General features: G+C 36.5%; 3 protein-coding genes and 1 pseudogene across 3 annotated transcripts; 3 read left to right on the top strand and 1 right to left on the bottom strand.

The window, feature by feature from the left end:
* Window positions 1-1,460: 1,460 nt before the first annotated feature.
* On the top strand, window positions 1,461-3,958 carry LOC141825209 (uncharacterized). The gene is made up of 2 exons (XM_074712593.1): window positions 1,461-1,686; window positions 3,545-3,958. Exons 1-2 carry the CDS (start codon window positions 1,486-1,488, stop codon window positions 3,761-3,763), a joined length of 420 nt encoding a protein of 139 aa, XP_074568694.1. The 5' UTR covers window positions 1,461-1,485; the 3' UTR covers window positions 3,764-3,958.
* A 3,339-nt stretch (window positions 3,959-7,297) lies between these two features.
* Window positions 7,298-14,459, top strand: LOC141823594 (protein MICRORCHIDIA 2-like). Its single transcript, XM_074710886.1, has 19 exons — window positions 7,298-7,574; window positions 7,650-7,727; window positions 7,819-7,857; window positions 8,037-8,111; window positions 8,239-8,328; window positions 8,410-8,485; window positions 9,968-10,046; window positions 10,162-10,296; window positions 10,388-10,486; window positions 10,765-10,866; window positions 10,969-11,115; window positions 11,449-11,541; window positions 11,822-11,864; window positions 12,018-12,129; window positions 12,795-12,995; window positions 13,425-13,542; window positions 13,924-14,000; window positions 14,125-14,167; window positions 14,283-14,459. Exons 1-19 carry the CDS (start codon window positions 7,298-7,300, stop codon window positions 14,457-14,459), a joined length of 2,061 nt encoding a protein of 686 aa, XP_074566987.1.
* A 1,281-nt stretch (window positions 14,460-15,740) lies between these two features.
* LOC141822803 (CDT1-like protein a, chloroplastic) lies at window positions 15,741-18,290 on the bottom strand. The gene is made up of 7 exons (XM_074710126.1): window positions 17,956-18,290; window positions 17,621-17,743; window positions 17,272-17,506; window positions 16,407-17,087; window positions 16,115-16,316; window positions 15,931-16,021; window positions 15,741-15,798 (listed from the first exon to the last, which is right to left on the bottom strand). The coding sequence occupies exons 1-7, from the start codon at window positions 18,288-18,290 to the stop codon at window positions 15,741-15,743; spliced, it is 1,725 nt and encodes a 574-aa protein (XP_074566227.1).
* Window positions 18,291-19,826: 1,536 nt separating this feature from the next.
* LOC141824595 (L-ascorbate oxidase homolog) lies at window positions 19,827-22,165 on the top strand (annotated as a pseudogene).
* The last annotated feature ends 1,013 nt before the right edge of the window (window positions 22,166-23,178 follow it).

Raw genomic sequence — 23,178 nt, 5'->3', positions numbered from 1 at the left:
ATATAAATATTTTTCTTGATTCTGTGTAATTACATAGTGTTTTTTTTTCTCTTTTTCATTCTTGCTTCTGCAAGCAAGAATTAGAGCTAGAGGAGTAGCTCCTCTCACTCTCACCATTACAAACTCGTCTCAAATGGAGGTCTGACGGTTTTTATGTACATGAAAAGTTTTTTAAAAAAACTTTACCTTACTCTAGTTTTCCTCCATGGATAGATCAACTGGAGTCACCTCAACGCTTCAAATGCAGACGAGGAGATTGTGACTCCACGAGGATCGACCACAGAACCTGCACATCCTCGCATTGGCACGACTTCACATCCTCATAGAGGATGTAAATCCCTCTCTCTGCTGATGAAAATCATTAGTAATGAGTGAAGGAAGAAACTGCACCAGCTCACCAAGAACACAGGAATACTGAACTAAGATGATGATGAAACAAGGAGTGGAACGGTGCATACTCTTTCTGTGAGCCGAGTGAAGGCGAAACCAGACCCTCTTGAGAGGGGAGAAGAGGGACTGAAGCCAGTCCATGGGGAGAAGGTGAGGGAGCTCAGAGCTGCACTAAGAACACTCCTCCATTATCTGTGGTAGGAGGAATTGAAGGTGGAGGAGAGTTAAGTAATAGGCATGGTTTGTTTTGGGGAGGGGTGAAGTCTCTTTCACTAGTTCTCACGCCCTCGCAGAAGAAAACGTTAATTGCATTTGATATTGGCTTGGTACCGAGTCACCCTCCAACTCCTACTCTTCTCTTTCAAGCTCCGTATGTCCCACTTCATTTGGAAAGCTATTTCTTGCTTGCCATGGCATAAATTAAAATTTGGAGGATCGAGATAGAGTAAATATTACAATTTCTTCTAGCACTGTGGATTGACTTGTTAGCCTCCTCACTTTTGGACTCTTTTCTGATGAAATATAATTATAAATTGTATGAAAATACAGCATCCTGACACACACAAGGCATGGAGGTGGGACCCAGGCCTTGTGTGTGTCATGAAATATTTTTTTGTTTATAATTTTTTTGTTTGTAAGGTATCTGAATCCTATGAGTCAATTCAATCTTGAAGCTACTGTTCAGTCTCATATTTTCACACACCAAATAAATTCAAAAAAATGAGATGATTTTTGATGTGATATATGAGTGTGCATTAGTTATTGTTCAAATATCGTATGTATACGATGCATGAGTTTTAAATTCTAATTATTTGAAAAAAAAAATATCATAATGCATTGTCCATGAAACTCATACTATTCATTGGGCTGTTTGTTTGCCAAAATGGGCCGAACTGTTGTAGTCCGATCCGGTAGGAAGGCCCAGCATTTAATGGGCCTGGATCGTTCCAAATCTTCACGGGTAACGGATTCGGAATGGTAAATGGTACTGGAGTCCGACCCGGTTACCCCAGCCATTCCTATTTATCTCATCGTGGTGTCTCCTTGTCTGGATCCGCCGCCGCCGCCGCCTTCCTTTACCTGCTGCGGCGAGATATGGCCTGCTCGTCGTGGTGTATTTCGACCGCCTCTCCAACCTGCTTGCCCTCCATGTTGCCGTCCTGGCGGCTGAAGCAGTCTCCGGGGGCGGCCGCTGGCCTGGGTGCTCCTTCGCCGATAAGGAGAGCTCACGGCGTCGTATGCATGGCTCCCCAGGAAGAGAGGAAAACCCGCCGCTCCCCTCTCGATTTCCCCATCGTATGCCTATCTACTTTCTTTAATCCTTTCCTTTTTGGTTTAATTAGAAGATATGATTGCTGCAATTACATGTTTGACTGCAGTTTCATGCCCAAATCGTCTTTTTTTTTCATCCACGATATGGAGAGAAAACGTATTTCGTGTTGAAGAGGGCTGGGAGGTTTCGTTTGTTAGGATAGATTTTCAGATAATCAACAGCGGCTGGAATTATCTCTGTATTCTAGGGTTATTGAATTGATTGTTCATTGTGGAAGTAGATGGAGGAAAATAATAGTGTGGTACTAGATTTATTAGCATTTTTTAGAGGTTAACTTAGTTTCCCTTTAGATAATCATGGCGATTTCTCTTGTAAGTGATTCATTCCAAATTTCGTTTCGATCAAATGATCTGTTACGAGCAATACATCTTGAGGTAACATAATTGTTGTGTTCTGAGATGTATCAAGCTTCAGTCTAATGCTTCATATTTCAGCAACCAATTCTTTGTATTCACATCTTTGTTCAATTTCTTTCATAATTTTTCTCACAAGAACATAGAAAATATTGGATCTCTTCTTGTACAAGCAAATTGTTGATGAAATTCCAAATTAACATTTTTCAGGCTACAAACATTTCTAGCTTCGAAAATCACCTAATTTGGACTTTAGTAATTTCCTTTTGTTATGAACATATTTTTGCTTTTATTTATTTTTGTTCTTTACCTCTTTCATCTTTTCTCAACTGAGTTAGACACATTACCAACTTCTTTGTCTTATGGGCGATAACTACAAATCATTGTGTATACGCAGGTTGTAACCTATCAAATTTTAGCATTTTTTTCATGTTCAGAGAATCAGGGCAAACACTAATGCTATGTTTGGATGGGGTGAGAGAAGGTTCATTAACGGAAGGGGAAGGAAGGGAAAGGGAGGGAAAGGAAGGGGAAGGGAAGTATTTATGTTCTCTTTGTTTGGGAGGAACGGAAAGTTCATTAACGTAACATGTGGTACTTTGTTTGGAAGGAAACGAAAGAGAATGAAGGTTAAATATATAAAATTATAAAAATACTTTTACTTCTTAAAATAAATTTACATGTGAAAAAATATGTATAGCTCATTAAACCTATAGATGTAAGATTTTTCTTATCAAAATCATCTTGTGTGACCAATTAAAATTAATATTTATAACTTAAATAAATAAAAAATTTAAAAGAAATAATAAATAGGCATACAATAAGTATCGAAATATAAAATCTGTACACTTTGGTATGACAAATAATAAATTAGTATTTTTATATATATTTCTATAAAAAATTATTGATGTAAGCAAGGAGCGAAAAGATCGTGTTCAGCGAGAGAAATTTAAAAAATTTAAATTAAATAAATTAAATAAGTTATTTGGGAATTAGTATTTTAAAATAGAGATAAAATTGGAATAAATAATATTTAGAGTTGTCTTCCCTTACCTTATACTCCAAATTGGAGTGTAAGAAAATCATCCTTTTCATGGGTAAGGAAGGTTAAAACTTACCTTTCCCTATTCTTCCCTCCTCTTCCCTCACTCTTTTCCAAACAAGGTTCAAAGTTCCCTTCCCCTTACTGGCATCGAATACTTGCTTGAAAGAAAGCATCACCCTATATTAAACGCTCAAATTGGTATAAGTAATGCTTCATGTTTGGCATATCAATGAATGCCCTTCATTTTGCATAGTTCATCTTTGAGTTTTGATAGTTACCAGTGAACTAATCCTTGAAAACAGCAAATAAGTTGATAGTGTGGATGTCACAATACTATACAAATTTGTTTGTCAGTGAAATATATGCTATACCTCAAGTATTGTATTTTCGATCATGCAATTACCAGTAATATGTTTGATTTAGGAATGGGAGAGACCCAAACCTCCTAGGAGACCAGATATATTCCCACAATTCAGCCCAATGAAGACTCCATTGCCACATCCACTGCCAGAGGATCCCCCTGAAGAGGATGAGGAAGAGGAGGAAGAACAGCAGCAGCAGGAGGAAGAAGAAGAAAAGCCGGACGAGGAAGATCCAGAAAAGCATGAGCAGTCAAGGATGCAACATGACTGGTGGTTTTGAGCAATACGATCCATATTTTGCTGTGATGGTAAATATTTGCTTTATTTCTGTCCGACCACAACACACTTTTGGATCTGTTCATGTACACTAGCTGTGAGAACTGCAATCTTAGTTTTCGTTTTCAGTGTTTTATTGAATGTAGTATTTGTTACGATTCATATTTTATAATGGCAAACAGAGGTTTGCTTTGCCTTTTTTCCCTTAGCAATGATTTCATTCAATCAATCAGTGCTACCAATTGCGTTTTTGCTATTGTAACTAAAACGTTGTCAACTTCTTACTTGAGGCATGCATGCTTCTCAAGAGCGATTATATATTGTGAATGAAAAATAATAGACTGTATGAAAATACAGTATAAAATTTCAACATGACACACACAAGACCTAGGTCTTATCTCCATGTCTTGTGTGTGTTATGTTGGGATTTCATGCTGCATTTTCATGCAATCTATCCTTACTCATTGTGAATTGCACGAAATCTCTACCGAACCATTGTTATTCTGTACATATTTATATTTTATATTTTATCCATTCAAAATTTTATTATTTTTAATTTATACCGTCGACATGAATACATTTAGAAGGATTATAAGAGTATATTAATTCTGATTTAAAATAATTTAAAATTTTATATATTTATTAATTAATTTTAAATTATTTTAAATCAAAATTAATATACTCTTACAATCCTAATGTATTCAAGTTCCTTAATAGAAAGTTTGATTTAAATGAAATCTAAGTATCTTAGATAATCATGGGATTTGAGATGAGTAAGTATTTTTACTTAAGTGCCAAAATAGTGCTTAAGTAAGTTGATTAATGATGGTGGCTAGCTAGTGATTATTTATTTAAGAACAAACTAAATTATTCTAAGAGTATGCTGGATATTTAGCACCTTAAATGAGGATTTAGCATAAGTAGGGCAATAATAAAAAAAAACTTTTTTATGGTAATTCCTCTAATAAATTGATAAATTTATATAAACTATTTTTTAAAAAATAAAATAAAATAAAATTCGAGTCGCGTCACGTAGAAAGTACCGGCGGTTTTTGGCAGGAAATGATGAGGTCTCCAAGTGCATTTAAACCTTCTTTCTTATATGCGGTCACGCGAACTTGTATGCGGCCCTTTAATCCTCCGTACGCGTGGAGGATGAAATTCTCGATTTGGTCAGTGGTCAAGTGTTCGTCTCATTTCATGTAAAATTACCAATTACGCCTCTCTTTTCTTGCTATATAAGGCAACTGTTTCTTGAGGAGGGGCATTTGCTCAACGATCTCTTTTATCTTTTTCTGGCTATATAGAAAGAAAGGAGATTCTTGGGGTTTTAACAATGCAAAAGAAGCTTCACTAAACTTGAAAAGTTGAAGAAATCACAAAGGTTCTTTGTTGTTTTGTAAGTGTTGCTTGATTTTATCCTCTGTTGTTAATTTTTTTTCCTTTCATTTCCAAGGTTTTGAATCTGCTGAGAGAGTAATCACTCTCTTGAATGCGTTGTTTGTTTTCATTTATATAAGCGTTGCCGCATTGTGGTTGTACATTTTGAATGGGAGAAGGTAGTCAAGTATTGGTCTCATTTCATGTAAATTTACCAATTACGCCTCTCTTTTCTTGCTATATAAGGCAACTGTTTCTTAGGAGGGCATTTGCTCAACGATCTCTTTTATCTTTTTCTTGCTATATAGAAAGAAAGGAGATTCTTGGGGTTTTAACAATGCAAAAGAAGCTTCACTAAACTTGAAAAGTTGAAGAAATCATAAAGGTTCTTTGTTGTTTTGTAAGTGTTGCTTAATTTTATCCTCTGTTGTTATTTTTTTTCTTTCATTTCCAAGGTTTTGAATCTGCTGAGAGAGTAATCACTCTCTTGAATGCGTTGTTTGTTTTCATTTATATGAGCGTTGCCGCATTGTGGTTGTACATTTTGAATGGGAGAAGGTAGAAGAAGAAGAAGAAGATAGATGAAAAGGTAATGAGGACTGCATGATATCGTTTACCGATTATGGCTCCCTCATGTATATATGTTTTGTTTCTTACCTTCCCCCTTCCTTCCTCTTCCTGGTTGTCCATCTAAGTAAGCCAAGCTGAATGGTTGGGAGGAAGGAGAAGAGAGTCTTTTCCGTTCTTTTTTTTTTTCTTGGAAAACGAACAGGTAGAGTTCGCCCAGTTAAGTTTGTAGAGGACAGCATGTGATGCCCACCTCTGTGTCGGTTCTGATCCTAAGGATTAGACAGCTCACACAGGTGTGCTCTTGGACTTACCAGGCCTCCAGACTATACTGTAAGTTAGGACCTGTTCTTTTGTCTTCCCTGGTTTGCTTAATACCAACAGTTAAGGTTTTATAAACTACCCCTATTCCCTTGTGGAAAATGATGCTTAGCATGAAAAATCCAACATGAATGGAGGATGACACTCACAACTACATGCAGTGGGTCCCATTGCATGTCAGTGGGACCCACTGCCAATGTGAGTATCATGCTCCATTCATATTGGGATTTTTCATGCTAAGTATCATTTCCCTTCCCTTACTACCTGAGTATCCTGCCTCAGAGGTTTAAGCTATCATCTTTTGGGAACAAGCTCTGATACCAAATCGGGGCGGAAGCGGAAGAAAAAGAAAATTGAGAGAGCTAAAATTGAGAGAGCTAATGAGAAATAAGGAGAAAAGATGGAAAACTCACAGATTCTTATTAGCTACAGAAGTTTACAATCCTAAATAGAGCTCAAGGATCGCTTGATTCGTGCTCTGTAAGGGCTGACTAATCCTTCTTATATAGGGAGAGATGTTGGGTGCTCATTGGGCCCCACCATCACATGCTCTTCGTGATAAGAGAGAATCTTTTCATTCTGCTACACATTGATCACCTTTACAGCTGGTGAGGTGATCGCACTCAGACAACTTTAATAATTCACACACTCCGACTGACAACTTTTGTACAGACTCAGACTACTCTTATATTTCGAGCCTGGGGCTCCTGAGCAGTGTGGAGATTGGGAGGAATTATACCACCTGAAAGTGCTTCGCTTTATTTGAAGTTGACGGATGCATGGAAGGATGGGGTGATATCTGTAAGTAGAAACTCAAAAAATATAATCCCCGAGGAACAGAGAAGATCTGTGCATATGCTAGTGGTAAATTTAATCCGTCAAAATCCACGATAGATGTTGAAATTCATGCTGTGATGAACTCGCTGGATGCATTGAAGATTTACTTTCTCGACAAGAATGAGCTGGTAATTCGTACTGATTGTCAGGCAATCATTAGCTTCTTCAGCAAGGTTTTGCACCAGTCGCCAACTCTTATTCGACCGAGAATCTAAATCATAGAATCGTAAAATAATAAAAAGAATCATCTTTATGAAGAACTTCAATCAGCTCGTCCTTTGTAATACTGCCTTTTATCTTGTTTGAAAATCACTCTTTTGTAAGATATTCAGCATCTTTCTGGATGATCTAATGCTGACACTTGATATAATGTACATCTTTATATAACTAATTATGTCGACAACTCATCTCAGGTGAGCATTCTGAAAGACAAATGATAGATGCACAAGATCAACTGTTGGTCAAGAAACAGCATCCTCTATATCAGACACCTCCGGATTCTTGCATAAATGAAGGATTTGAAGAAAACAGAAACTTGCAGATACCAGATGAATTTTCGCTTCAGCTGGCGATGATAGGAGAAGGCTGCACTGCTAATGGAAGTAGCCTGCAGGTTGTTTGCTCTAATGGTTCTTATGCTCCACTCAGCGGGAGATTCTGGAGTGCTGGGGACTACGAAGTTCAACCAAACACTCAACCAACATCCCATAGTATGCTACTCTTTAATGGATTAATTTCTTCTCAAACTTATATAGGACCTGATGAGATACTATGCTTGTACCAAGGAGATTTTGGAAATCGTCTCTGTGTCCACCCCAAGTTTCTACATTCAAATGCTACTTCACATAAGTGGGTGTTTGGAGGTGTATCCACTGTTTGCATCTGATCAATACGGTTTTACTTTTTCAAAAGTTTACTGACTATCTCGCATTATCTCTTTTATTTGATTTCCAGCAATAGCAGAGCTTCTTGATAATGCATTCGATGAGGCAAGCCTTCAGCCTTCTCTATGAGCATAGCTTTCTCTTCCTAATATAGGAGGCTTATTTATATGTTTGAATGTCACAGTAAATTTTGTGGGGGTTTCAGTTGCATTACTTTATGCTTTAGAAAGCCTTTGGTAAGCTATGAGTAAATTGATAAAATTCTAACGTTGCCTGTGATCCAGATAGGTAATGGTGCTACATTTGTCAAAGTCGATAAACTTAGTATTCAACATTCAGGCAAACCTTCATTATTAATTCAAGGTAGTTGTTATCAGATAAATATTTATTGTTTCCTACATTTTCGTTTTTTAATATTAAGAGGAGGGTGTTTTGTTCTCCTTTACTAATTTTCCCTTGAGTTTCGACTTGATTTGTTTTTTACATCAAGATGATGGTGGTGGAATGGATCCAAAACTCTTGCGGCGCTGCATGAGCTTTGGATTTTCTGATAAAGAAGCTTCTTCAAGCATTGGACAATGTATGGTCTTCTTGTATTTGGTCTTATCATTTTGTGCAAATATTATTTAATTATCCATGTAAAGTTCTTTATATGTATCAGATGGAAATGGCTTCAAGACTAGTACAATGAGACTCGGGGCAGATGCAATTGTTTTCACTCGCTGCATGAAGAGAAGGTAGAGATCAATTTAGACAATAAAATATAAAATAACTTGTGGGTACGTTTAGTTCAAGTGATCATATAATCAAGGTTATAGGGTATAAAATATAACTTAATCTAATGTTGTTTGGTTTAAATTATTCATTGGAGGGAATAAAAAATATTAATAATGATAATAAATTGATAATATATTAAAAAATAAATATAATTTATTTATAACTTTTAAAATTTAAAATAAATTTATTTATTTTTAATAAAATAATTACTTTAATAAAATAATTCATTAAATTAATAAATATAATTCAATAATTTTATTTTTTAAAATTTAAAATAAATTTATATATATTTATTTATTAAAATAATTATTAAAATAATTTGTTAAATTAATAAATATAATTTGTTAATTTTATTTTAATAAAATAATTCATTAAAATAATTATTTTAATAAAATAATTTATTAAATTAATAAACATCATTTATTAATTTTAATTTTTAAAATTTAACATAAATTCATATATATTTTTTAATAAAATAATTCATTAAAATAATTATTTTAATAAAATAATTCATTAAATTAATAAATATAATTCATTAATTTTATTTTAATAAAATAATTTATTAAATTAATAAACATTAATTTTATTTTTTAAAATTTAACATAGATTTATATATATTTTAATAAAATAATACATTAAAATAATTATTCTAATAAAATAATTTGTTAAATTAATAAATATAATTCATTAATTTTGTTTTTTTAAATTTAAAATAAATTATCTCTTTTAAATTTATAAAATTTTAAATTAAAATTTATTAAATTAATTAACTCGATTTCAATTAGATTTCACATTACATTTCAATTAATTGAGTTTTAAAATCGAAGGGTAATTATGAAAAAAAATTTCGTTAACCTCTGAAATTGTAGAAAACCTTAGGCTGCCAAGATAATCACATTCCTGGGTTCTAATCCATTTGCTGATATGGCGGTGATATTGTATTGCTTGGGAAAATAACCTAAACCAAACATCGTTATGGTTGATAACTTTGGACAAATAACCAAGATTATCAATGATAACCCTCAACCAAACGCCCCCGCAGTTCCAATGTTGTAGTTTTTCTTAGAATTTCTACAGCAGTCATCAAGTATCCAATGTAATGAGCTTCTATGCCGCCCAAACATAGAGGTTCTCTCTAGTTCCAACCAAAATGATATGAGGAATTCTACATTTTCATGGCACTGAAAGATTAGAAAATATGCAGAAGATTAGATGATGTCTATGACACTAACATACAGTGAATATAATATTAAGCAGATAACGTGGATATTTTTATTTCTAAAGCAATTAGTACTTTCTTAATGTAATTTTTCTTTGCGAAGCTCTCCCTATTTTTGTCACACCCTGGGCAACTATTTTATGTTGATTTTTATCATATTTTTCTAATAATCTGTAAGAACGTCAAATGGAATCTCTAATTTGATTAGCATATCTTCTTTCAGTGTACTAACTCAGAGTGTGGGTCTCCTTTCATACACATTCTTGAGGCAAGAAGCTTACAACGATGTAGTAGTGCCTGCAGTAAGTCCAAGATAACATTTATTTGAGTTCGGTTTTATAGTTTTCATTTTTCAGTAGGCGATTTTGGTTTGTTTTATTGAAATCATCTACAACCTATATGTATTTGTTTTGGTAGGTGGATTACTCCTTTGATCCCTCCCTTGGTGTATTGACCAGATTCCTTCATAATAGTGAAGAGCAATTCTTTTCCAATTTGTCCGTTCTGTTGAAATGGTCCCCTTTCCTTACAGAAAATGATTTGCTGGAGAATGTAACTTTCAAACTTTCAATTTAATGTTTGGTACCATCCTGTTTCTTTGTCTCGGTAAACACAATCACATTCATCTCGATCTACTTTGCAGTTTAACGATATGGGAAATCATGGTACCAAAATAATCATATTTAACTTGTGGCACAATGACATGGGAGAGACAGAACTTGATTTTGAAACTGATGAAAAGGTTAATATTTTCATATTCTAGAAATTAAAATCTGGTGCATCTTATATTGCCATGTTTGAGCATATGTCCAAATATGTAATGGTTTCATTATCATGTTTCTACCTATAAAACAAGTCTTCTTCCATGCACCTATGATCCTTCTCAAACTTCAAATCTTGTCTTGCTGAATTTTATCTGAATATTTATATAGTTTTGATGTATTATTGAACCATTATATTGACACCTATTATTAGTCAAACTTGTTGATCTGATTTAGTGCTTATATTTTCTGGTTTCAGGATATATTGATAAGTGGAGAACCTAATCAAGTGCGTACAAATAGTATTTATTTGCAGAAAACACAAAATCATATTGCAAGGAGACTTTGCTATTCTCTCCGAGTATTACTTTATATGTTCTACTTATCATAAGAAAATTGTTGTGTTTTTTGAACACATTTTAAATTATATTGTTATTCTAGACATATCTTTGTAATCCTACAGGTATACTGCTCCATTCTATACTTGCACATGCCAGACAACTTTAAAATTATTTTACGTGGATGTGAAGTAGAGCACCATTATATAGCCAGAGATCTCAGATACTGTGAATGTGTTAAGTACCGACCACAAGTTGGTGGGAAGTTAGAGGTTTATTCTAAACTGGCTGCATTGATGACATTTAAGATATTCCTTCATGCTATATATGCTTAGCCATTAGATATTTGCCAATTTGTGAATTGTTTTATAGCTAACTTATTATGATAAACTATAAACGTGTAAATTCTTACCCTATCATTATCAACCTCAAGCTTTTTAATGGATTCTATGATATCAATAATAAGCAACCTATATTCCTTGACTGTGGGAAAAATATAACTGCAGTCTGCAGAATTAAAATTGAAAGGTAGTAAAATAATTCCTAAATTTTTATGAAAAATAATAATTTTAATTGTCAACATAATCATTTCTCTCACAATGCAGGCTGAGGTTGTCACCACCATTGGATTCTTGAAAGAATTTCCATATGTCAATGTTCACGGATTCAATATATACTACAGGAACCGGTTGATTTTGGTAAAATATATGACGTATGATGATTATGTTAGTTTGTTTATACTAAAATCTTTGATTCTAATTAATAATAAATCCTTTTTGTTTTTGTTGATTTCCACTTAGCCTATGCTTCTATTTTGGTCAATTAAGATTGCTTCAGATCTATATTTAGAATTTTACTAGTTCTTTTGTTAATTTCTATTTTTATATGCATATTATTTGAGTTGTATTCTATATTTAATTAGTAAAGATCATATATTTCTTGAATCTATTTATTTAAATTATTATTTTATTTTCTCAGCCGTTTCACCGTGTAACAAGTCATAGAGGTGAAGGTGTGGTTGGTAAGAATTCTAATTCATTCTTGCTTTACATTTAGTCATTAGCTTTGCTACATGTACAAAACTAGGACATTCTATGCTTCTCAATAACCTTTCATTGGATTTGGAGGTAATTGCCCCTATTGGTTAAATTTTCATATTGTTTGACCTTTTTAGGTGTACTTGAGGTGAACTTTATCAAACCCACACATGATAAGCAAGGTTTTGAAAGATCAAGTCTATATGAAAAGCTCGAGTCTCGATTGAAACAAATGACATATGAGTACTGGTAATTTCTATTTTATGACATTTTTTAGGGTTTATATTAGAACTGTGGAAGAGCATCCTCAAGCATGCATTGTTAGCTTGATCTCTTCCCTTGGTTGATGATAAAGATACAAATCCTTCCACTATCTTGACCAATAGAGTTAAGGGAGTGAAGGTACCCGCATGAAACCAATTCATAATATGAGTAGTACATTCTAGGCATAATGAATTTGAGATCAGTTGACTAATCTACGGTAAAAATATTATTTATCTGTGACTATACACTCAATCTATCTTCCTAGTTATGCTATTTGCCCTCTTCTACAAAAAATGGAATAACTGAATGTAATGTGAGCACAAAATACTAATGACAAAGTGTGATTTTGGTCATTGTTTGTTGAATTCTGAACATGCTGAGTGATTTGAAGGAAGATCAAAGTAACCCAGCTTTCAACTAACCAAAATTGTAGATTTAGCTTCTATATGCTTTCTTTGGGTTATATTTAGAATTTTGTAGTTACACTTCACATTTTATAATATATTCACACTAGTAGGTAATGCTCCTCCAATTTGTACTTCCAAAAGAAGTTAGAATTCGCACATGCTTTCTTATGTTTAAGTTTCGGTTTGCAACTGCTTTATTTTCTTCATGCATTTTTGGTGTTTATTATGTTTTTTCCATAATAGGGTGCAACATTCCCATCTGGTTGCTTATCGGAAGAAAATTTCTGGCTCTGCTGAACATCAGTTTGCTGCTCACCCACTGCATCCTTCTTCTAGGTGTAGCATTAAGCCCATCCCTGTTAATACCTCTACTACATCAACTGACAGTACACATATGGTTTCCATCTCTGGAAAATCTTTCATCAAGCACAATGCAAGTTCTGTGCCAGGTAAGTTCGACTACAATTGATTGGACCTATCGTGAAATTAGTAGTAGCAGAATTTTTCTTAGTATTACTAATTACTTGTAACACATTCACAACAACACAAGTACCACCAAATGTATCTTCTAGTGGCATTATACTAAATAAGGACACTTTTAAAAATGAGGTATATCAAAGTGGTGCTATGGATATAATATATTTGTTATGAACTTAATTCATGGTATTTTTTAAAATGGAAAATTATCCATAGAGACATTTCTTCAAAATCGGTTATGAAGAGACTCGCGATAAAATGGAAGAATTTTTTGTAGTATTTTTTGTTGCATCTCTTCCAAATGCCACAATCTCTCAATTTTATGCTAGTTATTCAGTACTCTCCTATATTATTTAGTTGCAATGTTGGGCTTATGTTCACATTATGGATTTCAAGAATAGGAATGAAAAGAAGAAGACCTGAAGAATCCATTGCAAAGAAGGAATCTCCTAGAAAGCAAGCACAATACAGCCTTGGGAAAGAAGCTGTAGAACAAACAAAATTTCTATCCGAGGTGAGTTGGGTTGTATTGGTAGAGAGGTGAAAACAGATTTTTTACATTAGAATTGAAATCTCATTCCATTTAGTTTTGAAACTTTATTAAAAAAAATTCAAAAGTTTTACTATACACTTTATTCCTATTATAAGTGTTTATGATACAACATGTTTTAGTTAAATTACTTATACTCTTAATCTTTATGCAAAATGCTCCTTACACATGGTAAAAGAGTTTGAATGGATGATCTGTACATTGTAATTAGTTGTCTGGCACATGAGGAAGTTGGGTAGTGTCAGCTAGTTTAATTTCTTTATCTGTGAAGATTATTGTGAAATGGATTCTCCTTGAATCTCGACCATAAGAATTTGCAGCTGATACATATCAATCTTCTTGCAGCCAAGTAATTGTGCTGGATGGCAAAAAGGTGTGGATATAAAAGCATTGATACAAGAAAATATCGAAATGCACGAAGAGTGAGTGCAAGCTAAGCTGTTCTGTTTCTTTTATATCATGCTAGCATCCATTGTATGCCTTCTAAGTTGTTTACTCATGTCTATATTTAAAATGCTTCCCGATTTGATTTCTCGGTTCGCGCAGGTGCTTAGAGCATGAAAGAATACAGAAAGAGCTCTTGTGCAAGGTAACTTGATTCCAAGCTGATTAGTTTTTGCTTTAAGGCTGCTATATGTTTAGATAAAGCACATAAACAAAATTCCACTCGATTGCATTATTATTAACTTTCGATTGTTCTACAGGCTGAAAAGCTTAAGCATGAACTAGAACAAGTCCAGCACCACTTCGCAAAATTGTCTAATGAGCTCTTAATGAGCGGAATTAAGATGGAGAGACTTGTAAAGTTTGAGCCAGCTGCGAAGTTAGATGACAAACTTTTGGAAAGATGTTTAAGGATAGATAATATACATTTAGACTGATTCCAGGGAGTTGATATGTTTTTACCGATCGAATCAACACGCCATGCACGTACAACTTGATTTGTTTTGGAACTTGTAGTTCCTTTTCTCACATTTTACATTCCATTCCTTAAATGACTGACTACAAATGGAACTTGTAGTGGAAGAATGTTGTTTCTTAATCAAATAAACTTTTCACAAGGATCAAATAATTTTTATTGGTAGAAATTCCTAATAATTACTATGGCTGATTGTACTGCATCAATAATTTGGTCGGTCCATTGCTTTCATTTTTGCACGCTCCATGTCTCGGCCTGTAAATATCAAAAAAATAATTAAATTTGCAAAAAAAAAAAAAATATTTACATCGCCGTTGCTGGGGATCAAATCCGGGTCACCCGCGTGACAGGCGGGAATACTCACCACTATACTACAATGACTTTGTTGTGGCAAATCGTGCTTTCTTTAGTTAACTAAACTTTCGAAGTGTCATAAATCGAAAAACTCTAAATTGGATCTATCCATGTTTCATTTGCATTTTTTTTTTCTCTCTCTTGAGCTCATTTGGATAGTTAATTCCTTTGCTTGTTCGATCCAACGGCATATTCAACACCAATCCAATAGTATTGACCGAAATACGAAATTCTAACAAAGACACCCTACAAAGCAAACACATCAATGAACAACAACGACATCATCAATAGCAAGAAATTAACTGCCATTTGTGATTTTTTGACATTAAAGAAGCTATATATGTTCAAGGATGAATTTTCTTTATATCATAAATTGTCTGAAAGCTTAAGTGATAAGTATTCTTTAACAAAGGGTGATAAGAATAGTTCATCCTCTACTCGGCTTAGTTGGTGATACTTTCATCTTTGTTTCATGTTTAGTTGTTCCTAGTAATCTTGAACACAATCACTATCAAATTCCACTCGGCTCATTTACACTACCACACCTACACCTTCAGTAACAAAGGCGCATGGTAAAATGATTATTGCTATAATAATCTAGGACTTTTTGCTTCTGAAGAGCATAACATACATGAAAAGTGTGTAGCTTCTAACAAATTGGCCAATGTATATAAATCAGAGACCATCAGGCAACATTCTTCTCATAGATAGCACTTGAAGATTAAAAGACTGGTATCCAAAGTTTACACTTTTGATGAAACACTATCATATTCAAGCTTCTCGCCAAAAAGAAAATGTTGAAGATTACACCAACGCTTGATCAAAGGAATAAGTGATATCTACAGTTTCTTCTCAAGTTAGCAGACAATGCACATGTAGCTTTCTGGTGCTATTCTGCTTCTGATAATCTTCTGCGGATTTCATCTGCATTTGATGCCTTGTTTACGCTGGAAAAAAAAAACAAGATTTTGCAATGAGTCAGCAGGAATTTCATTGTACAATCAAGGTTTTGTTATAGAACAAAAAACTTCAGACTGCAAAGAATATTACATAATGAGAATCGTGATTGTAAGGCTTACCAACATAGAATGTGCCCCGAGCTGCCAGTCTTTTCAGAGATCCATTCTGGAACTAATTCTATCAAGAGCTTCAACTGTTCTTCCACTTCACCTGCAAATTCATGTTCAGTTGTTTTAGTTCCAAAAGCATTTACTATCACTCCACATTATCAAATTTCAGCACGAATTGTTCCGTCTGCCTCACCTTTATCAACTATCTTAGAGTTACTGGATATTAACTTATTGATCAACTCATGCTTTGGCACAACAGATCTCTGCCATGACTGATACGCAAGTAGAATCATGTTGAAAACGTTGGGCAAGGAAGCTAACAACTTTTGCCTTCTAATTGCCTCCACAACACCGGCTTCTTTCTCTTGCACTGCTATCTTCTCCTTCTCCTTAATCTGGAAAAAGATGCAAGCAAATTGATTAGGCACACATTTGCTTTGTTTCAAGTAGTACATATTCACTGAAAGGTAAGTAAATTTACTCACAGATTTTAACAGGGCTTCTGGTAGAATACTGAGGACATCAACATCAGTAGAATAAGTTCTGTCTAAACCCTGCTCAGCCACTGCTTTTCCACTCTTCTCTGGAGTCGTAAACAATTTTGTCCGGGTTGATCTCTTCTCGGATTTATTCAATAGTGGGCAGTCACGGCTAGGAGTTGTCTTACATCTCTTAGGGGTAGGATATTCTGGAGTGTGAGACATTATCCTTAATGGAGTGCTTAAGAGTTTTGCAGGAGTGTAATTCTGCTCGTGAGAGTAATTGTGAGCGTTTGCCGAATCTCCAGATTCCCCTTCATCACCTCCACGTTTTCTCAACATGATTGTCGAAGCAGGCGAACCAAGTAAAGACTTCTGACACGTTGGTGAAATAGAGGCACATTTTGCAGGTGATGAAGCAGTAGATGCAGCAATTTCGTTGTTAGCTGATGCCTCGCCGAGAGATGGCAAAGGAATTTTCTTTGAATTAGGAACGGGAAATTTGCGAGAAAAATGCCTCCGAAAGGACTGAGACATGTGAGATGCAACTAAAAAGGGCTGCTGGGTAGCAGCATTCTGTGAAGATTCGCTGCGTATTGCATTGCCATTGATGTCAACACTCGGTCGCGTAATCAATTTTGTTTGATTAAATGGATGTGGAAGCTCATCCTCTGGCACCTCATCTCCCTGATGCACAAAACTTACAATCAGAAATGGTTCTAGTAGAATCCTCAATACAGATATGTAATCATTAGGTGCTATACCATGTAAATTCAAGGAAGAACTGAACACTATCATCATAAATCACACAAAATGATCATTTATTGACTTAAACACTAGCAGAAAAAAGGGCCAAACTTGGTTCCATTACCTCTGGATGTTCATTGACGAAACCAAAAAGCCTTTCTCTGAAAACAGTCCTTAAGACTGTATACCCACTTTCACTTTTCCCCTTGATGATCTTATCCACAGCATCAACTTGCAAATTAAGTTGAAGCTCTGGTTTCATGCAGCAAGTACGCTCATCATGAACAAGAATCTTGTTGAGACTTATAGCTTCAGGTAGAATGTATTTTAACTGTGCTAAATGCGTGTAGGTGAAATTCCTGAATGTTTGAAGAATAACCTCATAAGAAAACTAAAAACCCAATTGAATAAACAAGTAAATCACTTCATGACAAAATTGAAGTGCGCAATTCATAGTGCCAGAAATTTTTTACCTTTCTGTCAAATGTTGAATACTGTTGCAGACGTTGGAAAAGGTAGGCATCGACGCCCCTTTTAGCCTAAGTAAACGAATGGAGGTCACCATGGCATTGAAAAATTCACACAGCAACTCGTATCTAGTCACAAAATGAACTAATTAATTATAACTGACAAAAGAAGATCAAAAACCAATTTTAGCACTGGATTCCAATATAAATGCCGCTAAGGCATGATTACTCTAAAAACTAAAAACATAAGACTGTATACTAGAATCAGGCGCGGCAATTGAGGGAAAGCTATCTTGATTAGAATCGCACATGTGATGTAGAAGGGTAAAAGAAGAGCATACTTTTGAGGAAGGAGTGTTTTAGCCTTCGGCAACATGGGACTAGAGCTACGCGCCGACCCATCCCCAAGCTGCTCCTCCACCGACGAGAGTTTGGCATCGGATTGAACAAGATTAGACCGATCTGGAGGCCTTTGAAGCCCTAGGGCGACTCGTCGCACATCATTAATGGAGAAGGCGAGTCTTCGATTGCTGGATCGCTGCGGTGGCTTCTCTGGCGTGCAGATCTGGCCGGCGATCGGCGCGACCTTGCCTGACGATTCCAGTGTAGGGATCGGTGAGGCGAAAGGCCTCTTCTTGGCAACAGCGGAAGGGGTTGCTTTTGTTTCCGAGTCCATCGCGATTCCAGAGCCGATCGGAGACGAGAGGAGCGGCGGACGAGGAGGAAGAGAAGAGGAAGAAGGCTGAAGAAGGAATGAGATACGAGGCAATAAAAAGGCGTCTTGAGATGGCGGGAAATTCGTTACTGGCGGGAACGACATGCGGGAAAGTCGTTACTGGCGGGAACGACATCTAGGCACCCGCGTAGCTGTGGGACCGGTCTCTGATTCCCGCCATCTATATGGGCCGGACGGGCTAGGCCAAGCCTGTGTCCAAATTGGTATCTTGATGGCTTCAATTAAATCAAATAAATTGATAGAATTAAAAATTTTAATTTAATTATTTTAAAATTTTAATTATTTAAAAAAAAACTAATTAAATAGATTAAGTTGATTCGATTTTAATTTTAAAATTACTTATTCGGTTAAACAGAATAAATCGAATAAACTGAATTAATTAAATTAGAAAAATAATTTATAAAATTTAAGTAAATAAATTTATAAATCCCTAATTAATAAAATTTTTATAATATTTAAAAAATTTGATTAATTCGGTTGAAACTAATATCGGTTCGATTTGTTCGGATTTTTATTGAAAAATTCTATTGGCTCGATTAGTTAAAAAAAATCAATTTATTTAATTTTCTATTAATTCAGTTTGGTTCAATTCGATTTTAACCGAATACATCTAGGCACCCGCGTAGCGCGTGGTGGGACCGGTCTCTGTTTCCCGCCATATACATGGGCCGGAAAGGCTGGGCCTGATAAATTTGTTGGCCGGATCAGGCTCAGCCCAAGCCCACCAAACATTATGTTAATTAAATCAACTAGGTAAGGTAATAATATTTTCACCTCAAAATTATGAAATTAAACTTCAGTTAAAACTTATTTATTTTCCAGCTTTGACTTTGACTTTGACTGAAAATGGAGATGAGATGGAGATAACAGTCAGCGGATCTAGACCTTTAGATACAATGCAATGATGCATCGGGATGGGGGCGTTCTAATCCCACCGACGCGCTATAATAATTAAGGTTTAACTTAATCAATGGGACCAGAGTCTCCGTGCTGCGGAACTGGAAGGAAGAACCCTGCCCTTTCACATGGCAAGTCTCTGCATCTTTTCCATGCAGTCTGGAATTTTTAATATCATATTTCTGGATTCAATCCACTTAGTTTTAGTCATTAATTACTGGTAGATTTCCACAGAGCATCCAATGTTGGTTGTCCTTCCACTAGTGATCCTCTCGATCTGGTTTTGCATGTTTTTTTCATGGTTTTGCAAGTTGTATGTTTTTCATCAATGGCCGTAATAAAGAAGCCATGCAACGCTGACAGACAGTAATGCCAGTGACGATACAGCTAGCAAACATTGAAGTCAGAAAAAGCAGCAACACTCACTACTCGAGATCTCCAACTAAGATCTTTCAAGAACACAAATTTACCAAAACTATATGCTAATGTGAATCTTTAACGAACCCAGCAAATTCACCATTAATGCAGCACTACGACTATCCCACTGTCAGAAAGATAATCGCCACCTGCTATTATATCATGCCATGGATCCATTGTTGGACTCGCATTGCTCCTCTTCCTCGTCCTTGCTCATCATCTTCAGGATGGGGAAGAGCAGCCTGTTGGCGACTTTCCTCTCTCTGCTGCTCTTGCTGCCTTCTCGTGTCCTGGGGGAGAACCCCTACAGGTTCTACACCTGGAACGTGACCTATGGCTCTATCTGGCCTCTTGGTGTCGAGCAACAGGTGTGTGTTTGTGTGTGATTGCTTTATTCTCGTCATCTGGATGCTCAAGGAGCTTCTTTTTATCGTGGCAGGGGATTTTGATCAATGGCCAGTTTCCAGGACCACCGATCGATGCCGTCACCAACGACAACATCATCATCAATGTCTTCAACAGCTTGCCTGAGCCCTTCCTCATTTCATGGTAACTTTTGCTCGATTTCTGCTCTCTTCCAGTTCCATCATCTGCTTGAAATTTGCATGTCTGCTTGTTTGGCAGGAATGGGATCCAGCAGAGGAGAAACTCATGGCAAGATGGTGTTTACGGCACCAACTGCCCAATCCCACCCGGCGGCAACTTCACTTACGTCATGCAGATGAAGGACCAGATCGGAAGCTACTTCTACTTCCCATCTCTGGCGTTCCACAAGGCCGCCGGCGGATTCGGCGGCATCAGAATCCTGAGCCGGCCGATGATCCCCGTCCCGTTCCCTCCTCCTGCAGATGATTACACCCTTTTGGTCGGTGACTGGTTCAAAGCTAACCACACTGTAAGCTCCATCCCTTCACCAATTTCTACCAAAGGATGCACGAAACCTACTTGATTGATGGTTTTGAACTTTTACAGGATCTGAGATACATATTAGACAGCGGCAAAGATCTTCCCTTCCCTGATGGCGTCCTGATCAATGGCAGAGGACAGTACGGAAACACCTTCACCGTCGACCAAGGTAGCTCTCTTTTTCCATAGAGATCTGATGAATGAATTGAACTACTATTTTTATTGTATGAATCAAATTTGCAGGAAAAACATATCGTTTCCGGATATCGAACGTGGGATTGGCCACATCACTGAACGTAAGAATCCAAGGACACACATTGTTGTTGGTGGAAGTGGAAGGATCGCACACTCTCCAAAACGCGTACTCTTCCTTCGACCTCCATTTGGGCCAGTCCTGCTCGTTTCTAGTCACGGCCGATCAACCTCCGATGGACTACCTCATCGTCGTCTCGACGCGGTTCACGAGCACGGTGCTATCGAACACCGCCGTCTTCCGGTACAGCAACTCCGGCGGGCAGTCCTCCGGTCCAGCTCCGGGAGGGCCAACTATTCAGATTGACTGGTCGCTCAACCAGGCGCGATCCATTAGGTACATAAGGAGATTAAAATTTGTTGGTTTTGTCATCTTCAATTTCTGACATTAGCTTGTTCTATAGATGGAATCTGACAGCAAGCGGACCGAGGCCAAATCCACAAGGTTCATACCATTATGGACTCGTGAACACCACCAGAACCATTAGGCTTGCCAACTCTGCTCCTGTCATCAATGGCAAACAGAGATACGCCGTCAACAGTGTCTCCTTCATTCCGGCCGACACGCCGCTCAAAGTGGCCGATTTCTACAAAATCCAGGGAGTGTTCAACCTGGGAAGCATTCCGGATAACCCGACTTATGGGTCTGGTTATCTGCAGACCTCAGTCATGGCGTCTAACATGCGAGATTACGTCGAGATCATCTTCGAGAACCAGGAGGCCACCGTGCAGTCATGGCACATTGATGGATACTCATTCTGGGTCGTCGGGTGAGGCTTGCTGCCATTTTGTATGAACTGTGACTTCGTGTTTCAGATTACTAATTGCTAAGTTTCAGAATGGATGGAGGGCAATGGACACCAGCCAGCAGGAATGGTTACAACCTGAGAGATGCAGTAGCTCGATGCACAGTTCAGGTGAGGATTCAATTTAGTTGATTCTAAATAGTTGAGACGAAGGTGACTTGATCGATGGGGGTTTTTATTTGCAGGTGTACCCCAAATCATGGTCTGCAATCTACATGCCATTGGACAATGTAGGAATATGGAACATCCGGTCAGAGAACTGGGCGAGACAGTATTTGGGGCAGCAGTTCTATCTCCGAGTCTACTCTCCGGCCAACTCATGGAGGGATGAGAACCCAATCCCCAGGAACGCCCTCCTCTGCGGCCGGGCATCTGGTCGTCGAACAAGGCCACTCTAAAACCATGAGAAGGAAATGGATGCATGCTTCCGCGTATTGCCATTGTCACGAGAGGGTGATAAGCTTGATCAAGAGCCTTGAGGAGAGCTCAGTTCATGTCTCTGCCATGGTCTTGTTCGCATAGATATGATAGTTTCTATTTTTGGGTCTTACATATGATCACTAGTCTCATTTCTTGCATGGTGTATCTCAAATATTGCTTACTACTTTTTGCATTGAGAATTTGAATTGGCCATAACATAATGCATGGCCTGAGTTGAAAGCAGAAATATGATATGAAATCTTTCAAATGCATGCTTATATTTGTGGTTTAGTTTTGGAGCTTCATTCAATCATCATGGACCATTAACAGAACTTCATAGAAATATGATGTGAAGTTTGGCTCGATCCATACATTTGAACCAGATTTCATTAAACATAAAAGGGGTCTAAAACAAACAATTCAGGTGTAAAACAGTGTTTAGAGTTAATTTACAGTTTGTAAGAATTACTATCATTGTATTTGAGTTAAGTATTAGAGGTCACAGTCATTCTCTAATTGAATCATTCTCCTGTGTTTGGGAATCATTTTTGTTCTGAAAGACAATGAAACACTGATTTCATGAACCACATTTTAGAACAACTCCCAACCTAGTTTTTCTTTTCGTTTACTCATGAAACATGAATTGACTTGAAGAACCAGATTATCTTCACTTTTCCACTTGAGCAAGAAAATCCATCTTCATTCAGTGCTTAACCTTAATATTTGCCGGTGCCGGCCAAACAAGTTACAATAAGCTTCACTTCTTGTTGGGTTTAATCATCCGTCCTGCAGTCGAGCTGAAAAACAGTAAAAGTTTCAGGCATAACAATGAAACCATTGGCAAAATTTAAAGAGAAGTTCTGCATCACCCATTCTTTGCTTTGTCAATGAAGTCGTTGAGAGGAGAAACTGAACGAACCAAACAAACTTGTTGAGCAATTTGTGCATTTCTATATCCAATAATTTTGGATCTTTTAGACCCTTTTAAGGATTTAGGATGAAACCTAAAACACTTGTTCCAAGCGCAAATGAACTCATATATTTTAGTCAAAATGAATCATTAAATTAATTCGACAATCTTCCTATTAAGCATTTCAGATCATTTATGGGATTTAAAGATGGTTTAAACT

Source organism: Curcuma longa, chromosome 3 (assembly GCF_044706935.1).
Source record: "Curcuma longa cultivar G26 ecotype Majalengka, Jawa Barat chromosome 3, ITB_CL_G26_1.1, whole genome shotgun sequence".
Lineage (NCBI taxonomy): Eukaryota > Viridiplantae > Streptophyta > Magnoliopsida > Zingiberales > Zingiberaceae > Curcuma > Curcuma longa.
Note: the sequence above shows the minus strand (reverse complement) of the source record. Positions and strands in the feature narration are given on the sequence as shown.